The sequence below is a fragment of the Diplodia corticola genome (genome assembly GCF_001883845.1).
Source record: "Diplodia corticola strain CBS 112549 chromosome Unknown scaffold10, whole genome shotgun sequence".
Classification (NCBI taxonomy): Eukaryota; Fungi; Ascomycota; class Dothideomycetes; order Botryosphaeriales; family Botryosphaeriaceae; genus Diplodia; species Diplodia corticola.
The window spans coordinates 1-22000 of record NW_017971489.1 but is presented as its reverse complement, the minus strand read 5'-3'; the positions used below and the strand labels follow the sequence as shown (position 1 = coordinate 22000).

Genomic DNA, 22000 nt, shown 5'->3' with positions numbered 1-22000 from the left:
GTCGTACACCATCGTCAACTCGTACTTCCCTTCGAGAGGCTCGGGCCTCTCTACAACATGAGTCAAGATCAACGTCAAGCCCAAAGATACAAGATCGGACACTTCACTCACAGCAGTCACAACCCCCCTTCAACAAGCTCAGCCAGCAACCCAACCCAACCCACCTCACCCCCTCCCTCTCCCTCTCCTCCCCCCCCCTCTCCCTCTCCCCCCCCCCCCCCCGGCTCAGCTCAAAAATTAAAGCTCTCCGCCACAACCTCCTTCCCCCTCCCCACCGCCACCCACCCCACCACCGCCTTATGCAGCGCCGTCCCCGCACACAGATACCACCGCTCCGCCTCCACCGCCCGCAGATCCCCCTCCTCCAGCCGGCGCCCCTCCACCACCGCCACCAGCCCCGCGCGTTCGTCCCTCAGCTCCGCCACCACGGCGTCCACATCATCGTCCCCGTCCCCACCGTCCCCACCACCACCACCAGTAAAAAACACCCTCGCCCCCCGCGCCAAGCCAGGGTGCTGCCGCACCAGCACGTCGCGCGCGAGCGCGGCGTCGGCGCGGCGCAGGGTCCAGAAGAGGGCGACGCGGGTGGGGTCGAGGGCGGTGGAAGAGGCAGCGAGCTCGGCGAGGAGCGGGGTGATGCCGACGCCGCCGGCGACGAAGGGGGTGAGGTTGTCGTCGTTGTTGTGATTCGCCGCCGGTGGTTCGACTCTGAACTCGCCGCCGCCGAAGCCGCGGATGGGGAGCGGGGCGAGGGGGGTGTGGTTGTGGGTGGCGGAGAGAGAAGTGAAGAGGAGGCCGGTGACGGGGCCGTGGCGGCGGATGGTGATGGTGAAGGCGGTGGAGGGCTTGATGGGCGCGACGCCGTCGTTTGCGGCGTCGTCGTCCCAGCCGGACGCCCACGTGACGGTGAAGGTGCGGACGAAGTCGTCGTTCAGGCTCGTGGGGTCGTCGTCGCGCATGTGGCTGTAGCCCGTGTCGAGCTCGCCGCTCGCGTCGAGCGCGACCCACTGGCCGGGCGCGACGGGCGTCGGCGCGCTGAGGGTGAAGGTGAAGCGCGCGACGTTGGGCGTGATGGCTTGCGTCGACGCCAGCGTCGCCGTGAGTTCTTGCTCCGCTTGTGGCCCTTGCCCGCTTTGCGCCAGGAGGTTTCCTTCGGCCGCGAGTAGTCGTACTGGCGGGTTGTAGGGCGACTTGCCCAGGAGCGAGGTGTTGTTGCCGGGCTCTGCGGCGGCGTTGCCGACGCCGGCGGCGGGCGTCCCGCGGAAGGGCAGGCCGCGTCGGACTAGTCGCGCGGCGGTGATGGTTATGGCGACGGCGAGGTTGGAGCGCGGGAGCAGTGCGGCGGCGTCTTTGCCGGCGTGGATGTGCGTCGTGCCCGTGACGTAGAGGACGTCGCCGGTGGCGAAGTCGGGGAAGCAGAGGCCGGCGCGCGGGGTGGTGTGCAGGTTGCCGAGGGTCTGGTAGAAGCGGTTGCCCGAGTACTCTGGGTAGACGAGGGTGGTGGGGGAGTCGGGCGAGGAAGAGGGGAGGATGCGGACGAAGCCGGTGGGGCCGCCGCGGTGGTTGACGTCCATGTCGAGGGTGCCGTTGGTACTGGAGATGAAGAAGAGATCGCATTTGGCGATGAGGGCGCGGGCTTCGGGGGTGAGGTTGGGCGAGTCGGAGAGGAGTTCTGGGTGAAGGGTTGCGGGAGTGATGGTCTTGGAGTTGAGATATTTGGGGCAGTTCCCTGCTGAGGTCAGTCTGAGGGCACAAAAAAGGGCATGCAGCGGCGGCAGTGATCAAATGGCCAACTAAAAAAGAAAAAAGAAATGCCACCGGCCAGGAATTGAACCCGGAACCATGACGGATAACTAATCGCCGTCATCCTGTTCCAATAAAGTGACTCAGGATGCACATGTATCCATCCTTTCGTAACGTCATTCTCTACCAATGAGCTACCGGCGGCGATAGGAGTCGAGCCCCGGAGGGCTTATAAAGAGTGGGCGCTGTCTGTCGCCGCAACGGGGAACGCACGATGCCAGCACGTGCTGTTGTGGTGGTGGGGAGGAGAGAGGGAGGAAGAAATATGCACCGACTCACCGAGGCTCTGCTCCACCCGCACCACCAACTGCATCTCACCCGCACCATCGTCGTCGTCGCCCTCATAACCAACCTCTTTCACTTCGCTCCCCTCCTCCTCTTTCCCGTCTTCTCCACCGCCACCGCCACCCCTCCTCCCCAAACTCGCCGCCACCATCCTCCCATACACCTTCACCCTCTTCCGCGTCACCAGATCGATCGGCAACCCGGCCACCATCCTCCCGACGCCCTTCTCCTTGACCAGCTCCCCCTCGCTCTTCCCGTCCACGACGGCCAGGGCCACCGGATCGAAGCGCCGATCGACCGGGGTGCGCACGCCGAAGACGCCGTTCCCGAGCGGCTGGGCGAAGCCGGCCTCGCCGCCCCAGACGGTGGCCCAGGGGCGGGCTTGGGCGTCGAGGGCGCCGACGGCGATGGTGGGGGCGCGCGCGAGCATGGTGGCGGCTTGCGGCGTCATGAAGGAGGCGGTGGGGTTGTCCATGTCCGGCGGCAGGTGCATGAGGGCCTGCACGGCGCTCTCGCCGGGGGACCAGGGCATGGCGAGCGAGATGGTTCCCATGGTGGGTCGAGGACGGAGATGTTGAAGAAGATTTTGTGGGGTGCGGGGAGGGGTGCCGTGCAGTGGAAGATGGTCGAGGGAGGGGGCTCGAAGTGGGTACAAAGGAACGGGCGAGAGTCGGGGTGATATACGATTCACTGACTCATGGTGGCATAGGGTCGTTTACGTGTACTTGGACGGATGCCGTAACTGGGGTGGGCGGACACGCCATGTCTCTGGTTCTGCTTGATGATGATCAAGCAGACGTGGTGGTGGAGCGGGACCGTCAGCCGTGGCCTGCCGCACACCGCCTAGCGAGGCCCCCCATTGGCGGTTCCAGCCTTTGTCGGGTTGGATGGCGCAATAGCCTCATCAGTCAGCAGCAGAAGACACCAGAATAAGCGCGGCAGGAACGAGTCTCCATCGAATCTTCAAATGGGCAGGGCCTAGGTAGGTTATACCCAAGCGACCGGACGCCCCTTGCTTTTCCGGCTGCGGAGGCGTTTCACCACGCATGGGGCCAGAACCTGCCGCCATCGCCATTGGCCGACGAGGCCAGCGAAACGATAGTCCGGCTGACGGGCGGCATGGCCAGAAGCAACAATTAGACTGCTGCTGCCGCTGTCTTCTTGGTGTTCGCCTGGCCGCCCTCTTTCGCTCTCCTCACGCAGCGCTCTGATGTGTACAGCCTCTGGTTAGGCGTCACTTTGCACCGCGTAACCGTCGCGTCGTCCCCTCGTTCAGCCAACATGGCGCGCACCAGCAGAGTGCAGCCCACGCACTATCCGCGCATCACGTTCCACTCGCTGCGCAGCGCGCAGCTTCTCGCCGCCGCGGTGGTGACGTGCGTCCTGGCCTTCTTCGTCGACCAGCTTCACCGCGACGGCTACTCCATCCCGTGGACCTTCCTCTTGGTACGTCCTGGAACATAGCGCGTGCAGCATCGCCTGACCTCGTGCAGCTCTTGACCGTCTCTGTCCTCACCCTTCTCTTTCTGTGCCTGACCCTGGTGCAGCACTGCTGCTGCGGCCTGAATCCTCGGCTGAATCTGCTGCTGAACTCTGGTCTTTTGGTCATCTGGACCCTTGGATTCGCGCTGCTGTCGTGGTGGTCGTCCGGGACGATGGGCCACGTCTGCAACAAGGCCAATTGGCACGACGACGACGGCATCATGATATGCCGCATCTACAAGGCCTTGTTCTCTTTCTCGTTGCTTGGACTGTAATGGCGCCTCGACTCTGATCTGCATTGGCCACACCTGCTGACCGTGTCGTTAGTGTATCGACGCTCGCAGCCCTCCTCTTGGACATCTACGTCTTCAAGCGGTCCACGCGTCGCGGCAAGTACAACCAGATGCTGACGCTGGATGTGAAGCGCGGCGCATCAGCTCCGCAACAGTCGCCGTGGTCCACCAACGTCGAGGAGCCGTACGCCGAGCAGAGGCCTTTCGAAGACCAGCAGGATAAGCGCGTTCGGAAGACGGCCAAGCATACGGGGTATGCGGTGCCGGATGAGCAGTTTGCGTATGATGACACGGGGTATTATGGCGCCCATGATAGCGGCGTGGGCAGAGGTAATCATGGGGCGATGCTTTGATGGCTTTTGGAAGTCGTCGTTTCTGTACCCGACAACTGTTTGCCCTTTCGTTCTTTTTCAGGTAGCTCGATGTTCATGGCCGTGGATGGAGAGACAGTGCTTCGCCAACTTTTGATGAAGTAAAAACAAAGGTGAAGGGTCATCGGACCGTAGACTTGGAAGTGGAGCCATTGGGCATCGCGCGTGGCCCGATGCGATCGGCACTCGACGAGGCACCAAGAGATAAGAATAATAATCTCATGGCTACAAACGCGCAAATGACTTGAGCAACCCAATCTATGACTGTCGCTTTTTCCAGACCGCCTTCGGGAGGCAGCTGTCCGCAGCGTCTCCGCAGGACAAAGGACGGAGCAGGGATCCGTCCCGTAACTAGTAGAACTAGCTCCTGCCTCGCTTATCGCGTTAGACAAACTTTCCATTTCACCCGGCACCGAAACCACCGCTCTGGCCCCCGCCACTATGGTACTCTGCCTTTCCCCGCCTGTGTGATACCCCGGAGTCTGTGCTCTAGTTTCCTTTTCTGTCATTCACTCTTTGCATTGGCCAAGGCCGTCTGCAAAGGTCAATTGCAAGGAAGACGGCCGCGCGGAAATTTCTTACACGTCCCCATTCCGATCACCCCGACGCGTCTTCCCAGCCTTGCCGACGCGACTACACCCCGCAAACATCGTTGAAGCAAACTCAATCACCTCTCCTCGGACAGCCATCATGCCATCCTTCCGGCGGAGCTCTAATTCCCCCAAACCCCCCGGCTCCACTAGCAGCGTGTTCAACTTCTCCGCCAACTCGTCCAACATGGCCGACTTTGGGAGCAGCGATCTACCCTTCCGGAACTCGCTCGCAGCTTCAGACAGAGGCTCCGTCACCAATGAAGCTTCGTCTCCGAATGGAAGCAGCCATCCTCGCGGCGTCGACCGCGTCGTGCGAGAGCTGACGCGCTACCTCGACGTCCTCAGGCCCAAGAAGAAGCAGGCACAGCAGCAAGCCGACGACGACACCTCCGTCTGCGGCCTGCACATCGAGGAGCTTCTCACAGCACCGCTCTTCTCCTGGTCCGTCAAGCTCGCCCTGGCCGACGAGCGCAAGCGCGGCCGCACCCCCGCCAGCGCCCATTTCGACCAATTCGCCCTGCTCGGCCAAGAGCGCACCACCGCCACCACCCGCGCTTCCGCCCACAACCCGGACGGCGTCGAGCCCATCTTCTTGAACACAAACGCCCCGTGGTCCGCCTTCCTGTGCGGCTCGCAAGGCTCCGGCAAGTCGCACACCCTGGCCGTCATGCTCGAGGGCTGCCTGCTGCCGAACAAGGCCCTGGGCCGCCTGCCCGAGCCCCTGCAGGGCATCGTCTTCCACGCCGACGCCTTGGCCGCCGGCGGCGTGTGTGAAGCCGCCCATCTGTGCAGCGCCGGCGTCGAGGTCAACGTGCTCGTCAGCCCCAGCAACTACTGGCGTCTGCGCCAGGCCTACGCCAACATCCCCGATCCGCAAAAGTGCTTGAACGTCCGGCAGCTGAGACTGAAGCCAAAGCATCTGAACGTGGAGCGCATGCTGTCGCTCATGGCCTTCAACGAGAGCAACGGCCGCGTGCCGCTGTACATGGAAGTCATCAACAAGATCCTCCGCGAAATGGCCACCTCGGCCCAGCAATCCTTCCAATTCGACTACAAGCGCTTCATCCGCCTCCTCGAGCAAGAGCGCCTCACCGGCGACCAAAAGGGCCCCATGACCCTCCGCCTCCAACTCCTCGAATCCTTCCTCGACGTCGACGGCACCGACGACAACAACAACACCGCCGACATGTTCTCCCCACCCCCGGGCTCCCTCACCATCGTCGACCTCACCGACCCCTTCATCGACGCCTCCAGCGCCTGCACCCTCTTCGACATCTGCCTCGCCCTCTTCCTCGAAGACGCACCACCTTCCCCCTCCCCCCAATCCCCCCCTTCCCCCTCCCTCGGCCGCGTCATCGCCCTCGACGAAGCCCACAAATACCTCTCCGCCACCTCCACCGCCTCGGACCGCTTCACCGACTCGCTCCTCACCGCCATCCGCGTCCAGCGCCACGCCGGCACGCGCATCATCGTCGCGACCCAAGAACCCACCGTCTCGCCCAAGCTCCTCGACCTCTGCTCCCTCACCCTCGTCCACCGCTTTGCCAGCCCCGCCTGGCTCGCCGTGCTGCGCCAGCACCTCGCGGGCTTGTCGGCCGTCGCCGGCCGCAGCGAGGAGGAGGTGCGCGCGTTGTTTGAGGAGATTGTGACGTTGGGCGTGGGGGAGGGGTTGGTGTTTGCGCCGAGTGCGATGGTGAGGGTGTTTTTGGTGGAGGGGGGAGGGGGGCGGGGGGCGGGTGCGCCGAAGAGGATCGCGAAGTTGGGGACGGAGTGTTTGAGGTTTAGGACTAGGCCGAGGTTGACGAGTGATGGGGGGAGGAGCGTGTTGGCGATTAGGTAGGGAGGTGGGCGGGTGAGTAAGGAGAGGGAGAGAGAGAAGGGGAAGAAGGAGGAAGTTTGGGAGTGCTGTGTCGGTTGCAATGTCGGGACGCAGACCGGACCAGACCAGACCAGGCCACATGACTTATATGTCTCTTGTCATTTTTGTTTTCACGGGCTTTTGAAGCGTTTCGGTCATATACTCATGGCGTTCCGCGCAGGCGTTGAGTTACCAGTTGGGTGCAATAGGAGAAAGCGGTGGCGAGGGCCGGTTTTTTTTTTTTTATTCAGGGGACTCAAGGACATAGACAGGCAGTAAACAAGCTTCCGTTGATAGACCATTTCCGTTCCACGACTTGAATTCTTCCGCCATCATCATCGCCATCATAATAACCGAGACGGATCGAGGTCGATCCGTCCATCGCACCCACCCCATATCAGACAGACACGACACGATCATCGGCAAACACACCTACTACACTCACATCAGTTTGCAAGAAAAATTCTTTTTGTGTTGTCTCTGGTTTCACAACCTACAGCAACTCTGTGGGAAGAACGAGGGAAAAGAGAAAGATAGAGAGTAAAACAGAAAGAGACGTCCGCCAGTCGCCGCTCAGCTCAATGTGAAGAAGAAGCCTCGAGTAGGTTGAACTATTCATACAGCCACCACCCTTCTTTTCCCTTTCCCCCCAGGCTCTCGTACACCCCCATTGCTTTTCCTTCTTCGTTCCGATCATGGTGAAAAAGATTTCCATCTCCGTCCCGCGCAACCAACCATGGTTGGTCTCCTCATTTATTTGAAAAGGAAAAAAAAAGTTCGACCCAAGAACGGCAAGGAGCAAGCAACTACGGGGCTTGAGGGGGAAAAAAAAGGAATTAGAGATCGAATCAAGGAGAATAAAACTTTGACGTTCCCCTGAATCCCCGATTAAGAGAACATGGGACCTCCGCTAAAGGCACCTCTGCTTTTTCCTGTGGTATCAGAAGGTGCACGAAAAAAGAAAGACCCCTTGTTCTTTTGATCCCCATTTTTTTTATACGCCGACATGATGTATACTGTTATCCTGTGGTCTCGGTAGGAGACGCGCCGTTGTTTATCCAGTTCTTCCTCTGCGAGCGACTGGTGCACACTGTATGGATTTCTGGACCTTGATGATGAAGACGACAGTTGCAGGCAATGGCGCTCTGTGCAAAAAGCATGCTCAGGAAGACGGGGAGAGTTGAAGAGTATCCTGAGGGAGTAGCCAACATTGTCCTCGTCATCTTTCGTCGTGCCGCAAGCCTTCGGAAATGGTGTTCGAGTCGTGCAAAGGCCTAGGACATCTCTTGACCATAGTAGAGGTACCATACTCCAAACTCCTCACGTTTTCAGCCGATGGCATCTCTCATCAGTTCTGGCCCTTGGGCCTATTAAGTTCCTGCATCAAAACCTGGAAGTCGTCCCTTGCGGCTGGCACCGCTTCGAGAACCTGCTTCAATCCGATCAGCGAGTCTTCCTTCATCGCTTCACCCGAGTATTGGAGCATCGTCCGCACAACAGGAGCTTCGATGAACGGGCCAAGGATGCGCGTGGCTATCTCTTGCAAATGTGCCGGAACTTGAAGCGGACTCTGCTGGCCCATCAGAGGCGGAAAGGGCTGCATCTGCTGGGGCTGCGGCGGTGAGGCATGCTGGGGATAGCCTGCAGGATGCTGGTACTGCGAGGGAGGACCGCCATAACCGGGCAAATGGTTTACGGGAGACGGGCCTTGAGGTTGCTGCGGCGACTGCTGGTATGCGCCATGCATCTGTGGCGTGAAGGCGTTCGTAGGAGCTGGAGCGGTAGGGGTGGCCGTTGGAGTGAGCTGACTAGCAGTCATCTGACCAGCAGCCATGTGAAGGCCATTGTTTGCATTGAAACCAGAGGACGCATCCACTTGTAGGGGTGTTCCTTGGGCGGAGCTCGGCTCGCTGGTCTTCACAACCATCATAAGCAAGAGCATATTATCCGGACGAGGGACCTCGATGGTGACATTGTTGAGCATCTCAATGCATGCAGGAAGCGTCCCGGCACCGGCAGGGATGGGGATGAGGTAGACATCGCGAACTCTATCATGCCTTGTGCCACCGATAACGCCCCACCTGCTCTTCGGGAAGAAGTAGTTGAAGACATTGTCATACGTCGTTTTGCTCTCTTGGTCTTCCGGCGTAAGCGAAAGGATTGCAACATCGTGAAGGAGGCTGGCACGCATGCCTTGGATATAATCTTCCGTCTTGGCCATATCAATACGGCCGTTGACTTCTGTAGGGCGAGGAATGAGCTGATCATAAGGCATGAACTGGCCGACGTCGCCCCCTCCGGCAAAGCGTCCAACAACCTTGAATGCGCCCTGGTTGGGCATGAAGATTTCGCCCCTCCACTTGATGGTCTCGTCCGACGGCGCGAAGGCCTGGCCTTCATCGTCGTCATCTTTCAAGAGACGATCCACGTCTGGATCCTCCTGATTTACTGAAGGCTGAGGCTGTTGGATCGAGCTCTGGCGGCGACGGTGTTGTTGCGAAAGCTTGCGTACGGTGCTTTCGTTCGGACTCTGGACTTTCGCCCAAACCGAGTTGACATCGAAGTTCGTCGACGATTGTCTGCGTGGTCCCGTATCGACGTGAAGAGGACGCTGGCCTTCACCGACCCCTTCGGGAAGCTCCACACCCTGCATGGGGCTACCTCCCCTCGACGTGGGAGAACGCTGATTGCTTTCGGCTTGGCTCTCCCGGCGAATTGGAGGTGCGTATGTGGGCTCGTCGGCTGTCGGCTGCTCGTTGCTATCCTCAACAAACTCTTCGCCTTTGTGTGTCTTTCGAATGCGAGTCGGGCCTCCCTCGTTCGTCAGGATGGTTTGCTTGTCGGATTGCTCCTTTAAGATGGTGTCTTGACGCTTCAGCTCATCGCTCGCCATGTCTTCAGCAGACATGGTAGCAAGTTGCTCGGGCAGAACGGAACCATGAAGCAGCTGGACCAGAAGAGTGTGGTTGCGAGGAATGTTGGCGACGATGTTTCGGAACTGTTGCGCATATGCGTTAGGGCCCGCAGGGTTGTGCTTCAGCATTGCAGCTTCCACATCCAGAGCAAGGCGCGTGCCCAAGGAGTCGGGTGTCTCGCCATCAGGCATCTTGAAGTCTTCTTTGGAAACGTCCTTGATAAGCTTGACGAGATCGCCACGCAATTTGCTTGCCACCCGCTTGCGGTCATCGGGAAGTTCCTCTACGGTTGCGGGCTGCACAGGCGTGACCGGAGCGGGCTCCACGGATTTCTTCTGCTGCGTACTCTTGCGACGCTTGGGAACAGGGTCTTCGCTAGGTTCAGACCGCCTCTTGACCGAGGGCGTAGCCTCCGTAGGGCTCTTGACCTAGATTGAACGGTTAGAATTCAGTGTAGTCGGCCGGACGGCAAGTTGGGCAAACGCACCTCAGCGCTGCCATTGGGACCAGGCTCTTCCGTGTCGGCCTTCTGCGACGGCGCCGGCGCAGGACTCGACTGCTGCTTCGGGCTGGCAGTGTCGCCTCCGGCAGCCGCGCGGATTTCGCTCTGGCGTGATTTCCTGCTGCTCTTCTTTCCCTTCTTAGACTTGTTCTTCTTCTCCTCCAACCTGACCTCCCACACCTTGATCCCATCCTTGAGCGCCTGCAATGTCTCCTGATGGCCATCCGGGTTGCACTGTTCGCACAGGTAACTGTCGGGCTGCTTCTTGGGATCCTCGGTCAGGCCCATGCAGTCGTTGTGCTGCCACGCATCACAGTTGTCGCAGCAGATCATCATCCTGCCGCCCTCATCGTCATCGTCGGAGCCGCATATGCAGCGGATGATGGCGTCGGCGTCACCATTGTCCTCGGGCTCGGGCTCGGTCTCTTTCTTCGCGCTCTTCTTGGTGGTGCTCTTGCGTTTGGACGGGACGGGTGTCTCGGGAAGGTCGCGGTCTTTGGTATGCTGGCCTTTGGTGGCTCGGCCGGATCTGCGAATCTCCTCTGAGGGCGGGTCAGCTGTGTCGGTGCTTTGGTGGGGTGTGGGGTGAATGCGAGGTGGCTCTGGGCGGCGGGCAGGCTCGCTCGCGCATGTGGTGGCGTGCTTACCAGCCATGGCGGAATTGTAACTTCACGCGTCACGGACAAGAAGTGCGTTCGGCGGCGTGTCGGATTGGGTTCAAGAGCGCGACGCGCCGGGCTTCACAGGTTGCTACTATGGACTGATGATGCGAAGATGCTGCTGGCGCGAGACACGGCCTGCGTTTTGAGGCACAAAATAACAAGACAGCTACGCGTCGCAGCTACGACGTCCGAATTCCTTCCTTCCCAGCCTGCCGGTGGTGTCGGTGGACTCAGTCCCGAGCGATGCGTGGAGCGCTCGCGCGATGCGATCTGAGCGCGCCTCGCCAAGCCCTGCCAGCGGCGGAGTCGCGTGCGCGACCTGGTTCAGGGTGCAGCTGTCGATAGCAATTAGTAGAGCGAGGGCTGGCAGCAGCATGCGACGGCGATTGCAGGGGCCCGCGGGCGTTGCGGGTGCGTGTGGTGGTGAGGGTGAGGGTGGGATGTGCAGAATGTTGACGCGCGCGGGTTTGAAGCTGCGGACTCAAGGTGGAGAAGGCGGAAATGCTGGCCGGCAAGGTCACGTGCAGGCGCCGCAAAGGACGCTAGGAGGCCCTGCGGGCAGGTTGCGCCGCAACAGAAGCTGCCCGCCGGACTGACCTCACCGCCCGGCCCTTGCCGCCGCTCAGATGCTGCTGCCAGCTCCCTGTCCAGCCCGCCCACACCCGTCGCTCCACACCTCGACTCCTTAACAGCCCTTTCGCGCGTCTCACCACCATGGCAGACGTCCGCGCAATGCTGCGCGCCGAACGCGCCGCTCGCAATCCGCCTCCTGCCCGTAAGCCCGCCCAAACTGCCGCCCCGCCCGCCAGCAAAAATCTCAAGCGGAAAGCGTCCGATGAGGACGAGGAGGACTGGGACCCTGCCGCAAAACGGCCCAGGGGTCCGGGTGGAGATGGATTGCCGGAAGGCTTCTTCGACCCCGGCGCAAAGCCCGCCGCCGAGTCTAGGTCCATCGAGCTCACCTCTCGTCCCGCCTCGCACGACTCTCTCACTACCACTGCGCAACCCACCCCGTCAGAGCCTGCTCCGATCGACACAATAGCTGCCCAAGTACCCGAGCCTGATGTCGACGAAGAAGAATGGGCGGCTTTCGAGCGTGAAGTCGCCGCCTCACCACCTCGGGAACCGCCGGCGCTGGCGGCGCTCAAGTCTGCCGCAACGATCGAGGCGAAGCCCGTGACTGCCGAAGAGCTCGCAGCACAGATGGAGAACGAGCAGAACAGACAGCGCAGCAGGCGCGAGGAGGAGATGGAGGCCGAGAAGGAGGATGCTGTACGGCACCTGGAGGAAGAGTTCGACGAAATGGAGGAGCTAGAGCAGAGGGTCCAGCGGCTCCGTGCTCAGAGAGAAGCGCTACGCCAGGTACGAGGACAGACCGAGGAAGCGGCTATCGCAGGGGTGCCGAGCAAGGCTGCGGAGGACGAAGAGGATGAGAGCGATGATGATCTTGACGACGACGAAGACTTTGACGACTGGAGGTTTAGGGGAGCGTGAAGGGCAGGGTCGACTTCTTTCTCAGAGGATTTGCACGCATAGTCTGGCGCTTAAAATCACGGCATTCGATATTAGCGATTGATGGCGCATGTTGGCTTTTGCCAGGCACCATTTTTTTCTTACACCAAACAAAACATGCCGATTTACCTTCGGCGTGTGGAATAATTATTGCACGATGGGACGGGACATTAAGCTGCAGGTATTGGGCATAGCCTCGGCCTGATGGAAGAACACATCGAACCGCGGGTATCAGGCCAAATATGACACGAAATGCCAGAAAAGACCAACTCTCAAGCGAGTGATTGAGAATGAATGACGTAGACCGATCGTTGCCTAAGGCTAGAGAGATCGGTCGGTTAGCTGGAGCGCCGATTGATCGTCATTGCGCGATGACTTCCGAAGCCGGCGTCAGCGCCGTTTCTCATGGATCATGAAGCTCTCACTTCATCTCGTCTTGTGCAGGAGCTCGTAACCTTTAGGCAACATGTCGCGTCCGCCTGGCGCAGCTCCGAATGACTCTACGACGGCTACAGAGCACAGCCCGCTGCTTGAGAATGGCGCCAATGGCAACGCGGGGCAGCGCGACAGCAATGGAGCCGACAACAGCATCCCGCTGGCCGAGGAGCCCAGCACAGCGATGCTGGTGCTGACTCTAGGTAGTTGCTGGGTCGGTGTCTTTCTTGCAGCTCTAGGTGAGACGTGCACCTGTCCTCTTTGCTTCCTCAGCCGTCGCTGACGCTACAAGACTCCACCATCATCGCGACCCTCAGCGCACCCATCTCCGACTCGTTCAACTCATTCACTCTATTCTCCTGGATTGCCACCGCTTACCTCATCGCCAATGCTGCCATTCAGCCCCTGAGCGGGCGACTGACTGACATATTCTCGCGACGGACCGGTCTCATCGTCTCGAATGTCTTCTTCGGCGCTGGCAATCTGATATGCGGCCTTGCAAAGAGCCAGAGCGTGATGATACTGGGCCGAGTTGTCGCCGGAATGGGCGGTGGTGGACTGCTCACAATATCGACATTTGTGACGACCGATCTGGTGCCGTTGCGCCGGAGAGGGCTGTGGCAGGGCTTTGGAAACCTTTCGTTCGGACTGGGCAGTGGACTCGGAGGAGTGTTTGGCGGCTGGATCAACGACGCACTCTCCTGGCGATGGGCTTTCTTGATCCAAGTGCCTTTCATTGTGGCATCCGGTCTGCTCGTCTACCTCACCATCAAGATCCCTGTCAAAGAGAAGAACATGTCGCGCATCAAGCGCGTCGACTTTCTGGGCAGCATCACGCTGGTGACCAGCCTGGTTTTACTCCTCCTCGCGCTCAACTCGGGCGGTAACATCGTGCCGTGGACGCATCCGCTCGTCCTAGTCAGCCTGCCACTCTTTGCAGTCTTCCTCCTGGCCTTCATCGCCGTCGAGGATCGCGTAGCCGCCGAACCCATCATCCCGGTCCGCCTGCTCCTCAACCGCACCGTGTGGACCGCCTGCCTGACAAACTGGTTCACAACCATGGCCGTCTTCGCCATCCTCTACTACGGCCCCATCTACTTCCAAGTCCTCGGCCTCAGCGCCACCCAAGCCGGCATCCGCCTGATCCCGCAGTCCATCGGCACCGCCTCGGGCTCCGTCGCCGTAGGCCTCATCACGCGCGCGACAGGCCGATACTGGTACCTCAACGCGGCCATCGAAGCGACCTTAGTCCTCGCCGTCGGGCTCGTAGCGGGGACCTTCTCGCAGACGACGCCAGCCTGGCCGCCCTTTGTCTACTTCTTCCTCATCGGCGTCGGCTACGGCGGCATGCTGACGACGACGCTCCTCGCCCTCATCTCGGCCGTCGACCACGCCCACCAGGCCGTCGTCACGTCGGCGTCGTACGCCTTCCGCTCCACGGGCTCCTCGGTCGGCATCTCCGTCGCCGGCGCCGTCTTCCAGAACGTGCTCAAGCGCGAGCTGTGGCGCCGCTTCGCCGGCCGCGACGGCGCGGACGAGGTCATACGCAGGATTCGTGACAGCGTGGGCGCGGTGCAGGGGCTGCCGCCCGAGTGGAAGGAGGGCGTGCTGGAGGCGTATATGCGGGCGTTGACGGCGGTGTGGTGGGCGACGTTTGGCATCGCGGCGCTCGGTGCGCTGTGTAGTTTGGCCATGGGGGAGCATCGGTTGCATAGTAATTTGGCGAGGACTGAGGATAGCGATGACGGCGAAGACTGAGGCACCCGCTGTAATTAATCGTATCAGACAACGCCAACCTCGCCCCCCAAAAACAAGCGGAATAGGCAACGGAGAAAGAAACGGGTAGCAGCCGAAGTAATCATCTCAACATCTCAAATTCCCGATATATAAACCAAATTCTACAACGCTAGAACCCCTCCCCTCCCGTCCACCTCCCCTCCCTCACTTCTTCCCCCCCTCCTCCTCCACCCCCCACGCCCCAATCCCCAAATGATCCACCACCTGCTGGCCCCCCTCTCCCTCCCCCTTCGCCTTAACCGCCTTCCTCTTCCTCTTCTTCGAATCCTCCTCCATCGCCCTCGTCGCCCCCTCCCCCACCGCCCTGTCCCGCCCCTCCGCGCGCGCCGCCCCGTACGCGCTCAGATTGCCGTGCCCTGCCCCCTGTCCTCGCGCCGCCGTGTCGGTGTGCTCGACGCTGCGCGCGGACCCGTCCGCCGCCGTGTCGGTCGTCTTGGTCTTGCGCTGGAACATGCTGCCGGAGAGGGCGGCGAAGATGTTGAGGTTGAGGCCGGCCTGTTGGGGGTGGGTGGGGTTAGTAGGTGGGTGGGTGAGTGGGTGAGTAGGCGTGGGGAACGTGGGGCGCGTGCGGGGGGGGTTGGGGCTGAAGAGGAAGGTGGGGAGGGCGGGGGGGATGATCGTTGGGTGGGGTTTTGGCGCGGCGGGGGAGGAGGAGGAGGAGTACGGGGCAATTGAGCAGAGCCGTCGTGTTGGTCCCCCCCGAGTGTCTTGGGGAAAGTGGGAGGGATGGCGCGCTTGTATGACGCACGCACGCTGTACGTACCTTTGCTTCGGCGCTGGCGTATTGCTCGCGCGCTTCGACTTGCGGCTGTGGACGTGCGTAGCTGTTGTTCATCTGTTGCTCGTCTGCCGCAGCGCGACGGGCGACGGCTTGTTTGTTGGACATTTTGATTTGGTTGTTTGTGCTTTTCGGATTGCTGTTGTACTACTTGATTCTTCCGGTTTGGGTAGTGTTCATCAATGCTGATGAGGTTGCGTATTATTCTGATTTTTGTGGTAATAAATCGATTGCGATAAAGTCGATTTAACTACTGCACTGGATTGAAAGGGAGAAGAAACAGCGAGGTTCTGATGCTGGGGAAAGACGGGACAATTATCTGAAGACATGATGTAATCGTACATATGTCACGTGTGGTCAGCCTGGCTGGACAGAAGAAACCTGTTCGCGAGCCCTGCGTTGGACCTTGATCCACGCTGCTCCAGCTTTAGTCATACTAATCTCCGCGGGAAGCTTTCCCTACAATAGCAAAACCCTACGATCGTCTATTACGGGTTTCGCGACAGACGGATTATGAGACAAAAAAAAATCGAGGGGAGAGGTTGTTTGGAACCCAAAAAAACTCCACGGCTTCGCACGCGGCATATAGTTGGCTGTCTCATCACCCCATCTGTCGCATAACCCCGTCATAAACGTTATTGGGGAAAGGAATATTGAGCTCTGGAAAGTCTGGTAATGGGTGCACAGGAACACGGCTCCGTCGATCCCTTCATGATCAAATGAGACAACAGTGTGTAGAGCTACGGAGTACGGGATATAGCTGTCACTCACACACCCCGTCACAGCATATGACCATCTTAAGCTCATGGATGAGACGCTGGGAGACATCCTGCAATGCAGTTTTTTTTATTTCTGTGGACGAGATGGCCAGGTTCCTTTGGTAAGCAATGTTGGTTTCTCCATCTCTGGAGCTGTTCTCCTGAGCGCTTTGAAAACCACATGCCTGTCCTTGGACAAATAATCCATCACTTTAAGCTGTGGCAAAGCTTTTTTTCCTTTGCAGATATGCCGTGAAGGCGTCGGTATAGGACCAGTGTGGTGCACCACTGCTCTTCCTTCCACTAGATGAAAACAAATCGGTATAGAATCTCCAGTCATTTTTGCAACCTGTATAACTGTGTTTATAGTAACGAAGGTTAGGACGTCTGGTAAACACCCAGGATGACCGGTCGAAGCAACCACACGTCGTGGCAGGCGAGACAAGAAACAAGAGACAGACAACAGGGAGGTGAGAGAGAAGATAAAGGAATGTCGTAGTTGATTGTTGTTCTAGCTTAGCTGCCTAAAGAGAATGCCTTTATACCACGTCTTGTTCAGGCCGCTCTTAGAGGTCTCAGGACTCAGACAAGGCACCTTCCACTCCCGTTGGTAGTGTGCAGAGAGCCCACCCTACACGACATCACTGAATCCTCCACCACCACAATGGTATACTTGATTGCCCTGCTCGCAGCGGGGCAACTTGAAGAAGCGTTTCGCCCAATGTTTCCATCTCACATACAAGATTGTATTCGAAGGGACAACTCGATCACGTAGCACAGGGTCGGTGTTTAAGAACACCCAGCCTTCTGTGACATGATGTGTAAATACAGTTTAGTGGAGCGAGTGTGTTCGATCGTATGAGGGTGAATGCCCATATCGCTGTGATCTGTCACTGACAGGAGGTATGTGAATCCTCAGTGTGAAGTAGCTTTGCAATAGAGGGGTCTCATACCGATCTAACACTCCAACGTTTCGCTCAGACACAAGTCTCAGGAGCAAATATCAGCCATCCGCATAGCGGCGTGTGAGTTTTCTGAACTGGAGCGGTGGATATCATGATCAAGCTGACTACCGGTCCTCTGCCATCTCTCACAGGCCTCTCCTCCCAAGACCTCCATGAACCCACTTGCAACGCGAGCTAGAATTAGCGCCTTCATCCACTCGTGGCCTCCGCCAGGAGTCCTCGCCGAGAAACCACTCTCTCCCTGGACCAAGCGAGGTTTTCGCCAAGCTCGTGTTGGTCAAACCAGAGCTCTGCCTCCATCCAATAAGTGCGGCCTCTTCACAAACCTGTTCGCACGGCAAACCTGAAACGTGCTTTCCGAGTCTTCCTTCCTACGACAGCGGAGTGGTTACCGCCGCGTCAGCAGGCACGCATGAGTCCAGCAGGAGGATCGCCAGTGTGGCTGGCTGGCTGACCACGGTGCACCGTTTGCTGCACGGCTGTCCAAATAAACTCCCCCGGTTCCCGTAGTACGTAGCAAGGATGGGGACGGAGCTGCAGAAAGCCGAGGATATGACGGGGAAGAAAAGAGCCCGGACAGGGAGATGCCCACAGCTCAACTGCCCTTCTTCCCATCGAAAAGTGCGTATCGATATCTTGGAACACGAGCTTTCCCCCTGCGCTCCCCCCCGGGCATGCAATCCTTCTCACCCCCGGGAAGACGAAGATCGCGCTTTCATCTATGCCGGCATTTCTGAATCTGGAGTTGGAGGCCTAATTTCAACAGACGGCATCGCCGTGAGAGATAGAGCACGAGCACTAGCACAAGGCAACTAACGGCTCCGCTCAGCGATGTGTTGTCCGCGGGCCCACCAACTTCCTATGTCGGCTGTGTCGACCGGCCTGACCCTCACATGATGCAGAGGCAGGGGATAGGCGGCAACCTCCATCCCCGAATGTGAGCGATCAATAATGAGAGCTGGAAGAACCAAAGGTGTGAATAATATCCGCAGGCTCGGGGTCGCCGGACGGCATAGGTACGAAGTATGTATGTACATGGCAGGGAAAGATAGGGGAAGGGCTAGAGAGTAAACCTCAGCGGAAAAATCTTGAGGCGGCGAAGCGAGAGTATTGTGGCAATTGGGCGGCACCGTGAGGCGGCACCGTTAGGCAGCACCGTTAGGCGGCTGATGAGAGCCTGCTAGTGCGTTTTGTTGATCTGTACGGTGGTCAATAGAGGGGCTCCGGCTATACGCATGTGGTAACCCTGATCAACGGCCTCTAACCGATAGTCTCTTTCGGACGGAACTTTCCTCTTCCGGAGCACATGGATTAGCGGGTGCAGATGAACGTGTGCAAGAAGTGCTTTGCGTTGCTCCCTCCCATCTCTCGTCCGCACACATCAGCAAAAAGGTTGAGAGGGAATAGAGGATGCTGGCATGACGGCCCCCATGGACAGCTCATGGTTGTGGCACATGGCACATGGCACAGATCAGACCAAGCAAGGCACAGCATTGACGGTGTCAGTGTCAGACCTTGGCGAAAGGCCATCTGGAATTCATGGACCGGAGATGACAGACCATCACGGCCGTCCCCAGAGGCGGCGGCTCAGCTGGCGGTGAGAGAGCAAAGGCGTTCGTGGCGGCTGTAGCGGTCAGTGTTGCACCTTGCAGATGGTTCAAGAGGCGCTATCGACGAGGGAGTCGGCAGACCAGGTCCCATGTTGTGACCAGGCGGCGGAGGTCGCGACGAGACAAGGCGGCTGCAGATTGTTTCCTTTTCCCAACGTCGTCCGGCGTGTCTGGAGAGGGGATCAGCCGGGGCTGCATGTTTACAACATGTGTGGCACGCGGTGCCTTGATTGCCATGGTCTGGCTCAAGGCGCAGTCAGACAAAACAAGCCATTCTTTCAGAGGTTAACTTCGGTTCCGTGGCGGCGGATTCCAGGCCTCGCGTCGGCCGGCTCAGCTGCATCGAGTTCTGCTTTAGGCATTGACATGCAACGGCGCGGGAGCTCGTATAATCCGCACGCCTGGGTCCACAGTTGACTGGCAAGGATGCGATCTGAACAATACAGCCACCAGCTCTACCGAGCCCAGAGCATGCGCCTTCCTGATCGGCGCCAATCTGATTGATCCCAGCACGACTGGCTGCTTCGGGGAGGGCGGTTGATGTCGCCATTGCCTTGTCGCCATTGCTTCGCCGGCATGCACCTCCCTCGGTCAGCAGGAGCAGAGTGCCCGCGCGGCCTTGTCCGTAAGCTCAGGTCTCACCGTGGGGCCTTGTAACATGCCAGCAGTTTGTGTTACTCACTCGCCCAACATTCCTTAACCGTCGACACGCGCGCGCGCCCAGCCGGTGCCCATCATGTAGGGCCCCACGGCCCCGTCCGATCAAGCCTTCCAGAAGGCGCGGAGATGCAACCGGAGGCAGCCTCGTATGCTGATACGGCCGACAGCCCCGTGACGCACACGCGCGCGCGTCACAGGCGACAGAGGGGTGGGAATATTCAGCTCAGCAAGGGAGAGATGCCCGGCGGCTGGAAGATCAGCGGGCTCCGTCGTCGAGAAAGCTCCGATGCAGGGAGGGGACGAGGCGTGAGGCGGCACCGCTGTTGCTGCCGAGCACTGCAAATGCATTTGAGGAAAAAGCAAAAACGAAGCAAGACATGACGGGCGATGATGGTGAGGAGAGAACGGGCGGCTCGAACGCAAGTGCCAGGCTGCCGCTGCCTCGTCGTGACGAGACGACGGGAGCACCCAAGCGAGGGTCCGATGATTGCGTCATCCTGTCACCCTGAACATCAGGCGGAAACGGCGGACTCGCGAATGCTTGGAACAATGCTTGGAAGGCTTGGCGGGATGCCATGTTTGATGCTTCGAAAGGTGTTCATGAAGCCTTGTCCACTATGAACACGCACGCTGGCGCCGACGAGTCGGGGTTTATGAAGGGCTGAGGGCCCGCCCGCTTGTTGTGCTCCGTAGGTAGCCGCCGTCGCTAACGCCATCGCCCACGCTCCACAGTGGGTGGCCGAAGAGACTGTGTGGGCAGTTGCAGCAAGTGTGCCTTCGACTTGAGTCGGTAGCTGACGCAGATATCCGGGTGTAGACGTGAGCACTATTACACTATACAAATGCATCCAGACACAGGACGCGGCTGCCCATGTAGGTGGGTCGATTGCTTTGTCACTCACCGTGGCTCTGGGATGCGAAGACGTGGTGTCGCAAGCGAAATGATGCACGCTGCTGAAAAATGGCTCATGTCAGTTGCTGACTTAGGAGGCTGGGCAGCGGGCCGAACGACAAGCTTCTTTTAGTCGACCAGTCGAGCTCCGTGTGCGGCTGCCACGCTGTTGAGAAATGCGCCGCGCATGCCGTGCCGCCCGCCCAAACGCCGTCGTCTGCCTGCCGCCGAATCGCGACTCGTGCACAGCTGCTTGCAAAGCAGCCGACAGCCGACAGCCGACACCACCGCCGCGTGACGACGCGACGCCGCGACGCCGCGACGCCGTGACGCCCGTCGCCCATGGCCCGCTGGGCCGAGTCCGTGCCGCTCTTCGCGTCAAAACTTCCCTCTCAGTCTTCGGTCGCCGTCGTCGCCATGCCGACTCGCTCGGATTTGCCGACTGCTGCCATGCGCCACCGCTTCCGTTCAATTCCTGGCATCCCCGCAGGCGATCTTAGCCTCGGCGGCAGAGCGGCGGGTCTGCGTGACGGAATTAATGTCTGCTTTGTAACAGGCCAGCCGTCCATTTCCCCCTCCTTAGTGACCCTCGCCTCTCTTTGTCATTGCGCGATGCGCGAGCCGTAGCCTGTGTACTGGTTCCCATTGAAAAGCCAGAGCCATCGCGTCGCCTGCCCGCGCTGCACTGCCAACGAGACTCACCGTTAGAAGTTTTTTTTTTCCCTTGCGCCGCTAGCGCATCCCCGTTTGATGATGTCACGGGGACGTTCCTCATCAAGCAAGAGCAGCAGGGCCAGCACCAGCAGCACCAACACCCCGTCACCGCTGCCTGCGGATGGATCGACCGAGAAGAGCGTCGTTGGCACCGTGCCGGGCGGCGACGAGGAGAAGCAGCTTGGGCTCGACGCCGGGGATGCGACAAGGACCAGGACGTTTGCGCCGATAAGGGGAGAGGGCGACGACGACGACGACCACGGCGACCACGGCGACCACGGCGTCGAGCACGCCAGCGGCCGACCGCGGAGCCGGAGCCTGCACACTGTGCACTCGCATCGATCATACGCCGGCGGGGATGGCTACACACGCTGGGATGAGGACGACAAGCCCGCCGCGCCGTGTGAGCAGTTTGAAGTCACATGGGACACGCTGCCAGAGTCGCAGGCTTCGGCCGCCGTCCGCAATCCTCGCCTCATGAACAAGGCCAGGAGGTGGCTGATCGTGATTATCGTGTCGTCCAGCTCGCTCTGCGTGTAAGTGTGCTGCCGTGTGTGTTTCCTGGCCAAAAATAATTCTTCCAATTCTTGCTCTTGCCGTCGTCCATGGCCGCGTTCTGGGGCTGACCCAGGGCATTTCACAGGACATGCGTGTCGTCCATTTACACTAGCACATATGCCCAGCTGCTCTCCGAGTTCCACAGCTCTCGAATCGTGGCCACGCTAGGCCTGTCTCTCTACGTCGCCGGCCTGGGCTGCGGGCCTATGATCCTCAGCCCCTTATCTGAAGTACGTGTGACAGCCGTGCTGACCGCGTGCGTCTGCACCGAGCTGCTGGCTTCCTGTTTGCTGATGGCTGAACCAGTTTTATGGCCGCCGGCCTATCTACATCGTTTCCTACGGCTTCTTTCTCATCTGGCTGATCCCGTGCGCCTTGGCCCAGAACATGGCCACCACCCTCGTGGCCCGCTTCCTCGACGGCCTTTCCGGCTCAGCTTTCTTGAGCGTGGCCGGTGGAACCGTGGGCGACTGCTTCGCGAGGCACGAGCTCTCAGCCCCAATGATGATTTACACTGCGTCGCCGTTCACTGGGTAAGCTTCTTCCTCTCGGCCCCC

At 59.6% G+C, this 22000-nt stretch overlaps 8 protein-coding genes across 8 annotated transcripts; 5 read left to right on the top strand and 3 right to left on the bottom strand.

Moving 5' to 3' along the window:
• Window positions 1–230: 230 nt before the first annotated feature.
• BKCO1_100008 (oxidoreductase) lies at window positions 231–2641 on the bottom strand (the record flags this gene model as incomplete). The annotated part of the gene is made up of 2 exons (XM_020269437.1): window positions 231–1729; window positions 2083–2641. 2 exons carry the CDS (start codon window positions 2639–2641, stop codon window positions 231–233), a joined length of 2058 nt encoding a protein of 685 aa, XP_020132914.1.
• A 728-nt stretch (window positions 2642–3369) lies between these two features.
• On the top strand, window positions 3370–4216 carry BKCO1_100007 (marvel domain-containing protein 2; the record flags this gene model as incomplete). The annotated part of the gene is made up of 3 exons (XM_020269426.1): window positions 3370–3534; window positions 3582–3841; window positions 3898–4216. 3 exons carry the CDS (start codon window positions 3370–3372, stop codon window positions 4214–4216), a joined length of 744 nt encoding a protein of 247 aa, XP_020132911.1.
• A 708-nt stretch (window positions 4217–4924) lies between these two features.
• BKCO1_100006 (p-loop containing nucleoside triphosphate hydrolase) lies at window positions 4925–6667 on the top strand (the record flags this gene model as incomplete). Its single annotated transcript, XM_020269415.1, has 1 exon — window positions 4925–6667. The coding sequence occupies one exon, from the start codon at window positions 4925–4927 to the stop codon at window positions 6665–6667; it is 1743 nt and encodes a 580-aa protein (XP_020132912.1).
• A 1366-nt stretch (window positions 6668–8033) lies between these two features.
• On the bottom strand, window positions 8034–10756 carry BKCO1_100005 (phd finger domain-containing protein; the record flags this gene model as incomplete). Its single annotated transcript, XM_020269404.1, has 2 exons — window positions 8034–10028; window positions 10088–10756. The coding sequence occupies 2 exons, from the start codon at window positions 10754–10756 to the stop codon at window positions 8034–8036; spliced, it is 2664 nt and encodes an 887-aa protein (XP_020132909.1).
• Window positions 10757–11478: 722 nt separating this feature from the next.
• Window positions 11479–12258, top strand: BKCO1_100004 (eukaryotic translation initiation factor 4 gamma 3; the record flags this gene model as incomplete). The annotated part of the gene is made up of 1 exon (XM_020269393.1): window positions 11479–12258. One exon carries the CDS (start codon window positions 11479–11481, stop codon window positions 12256–12258), a length of 780 nt encoding a protein of 259 aa, XP_020132910.1.
• A 484-nt stretch (window positions 12259–12742) lies between these two features.
• Window positions 12743–14469, top strand: BKCO1_100003 (mfs multidrug transporter; the record flags this gene model as incomplete). The annotated part of the gene is made up of 2 exons (XM_020269382.1): window positions 12743–12950; window positions 13004–14469. The coding sequence occupies 2 exons, from the start codon at window positions 12743–12745 to the stop codon at window positions 14467–14469; spliced, it is 1674 nt and encodes a 557-aa protein (XP_020132907.1).
• Window positions 14470–14652: 183 nt separating this feature from the next.
• Window positions 14653–15394, bottom strand: BKCO1_100002 (uncharacterized protein; the record flags this gene model as incomplete). Its single annotated transcript, XM_020269371.1, has 2 exons — window positions 14653–15003; window positions 15272–15394. The coding sequence occupies 2 exons, from the start codon at window positions 15392–15394 to the stop codon at window positions 14653–14655; spliced, it is 474 nt and encodes a 157-aa protein (XP_020132908.1).
• A 5530-nt stretch (window positions 15395–20924) lies between these two features.
• On the top strand, window positions 20925–21980 carry BKCO1_100001 (mfs general substrate transporter; the record flags this gene model as incomplete). Its single annotated transcript, XM_020269277.1, has 3 exons — window positions 20925–21421; window positions 21529–21673; window positions 21750–21980. The coding sequence occupies 3 exons, from the start codon at window positions 20925–20927 to the stop codon at window positions 21978–21980; spliced, it is 873 nt and encodes a 290-aa protein (XP_020132906.1).
• Window positions 21981–22000: the final 20 nt, after the last annotated feature.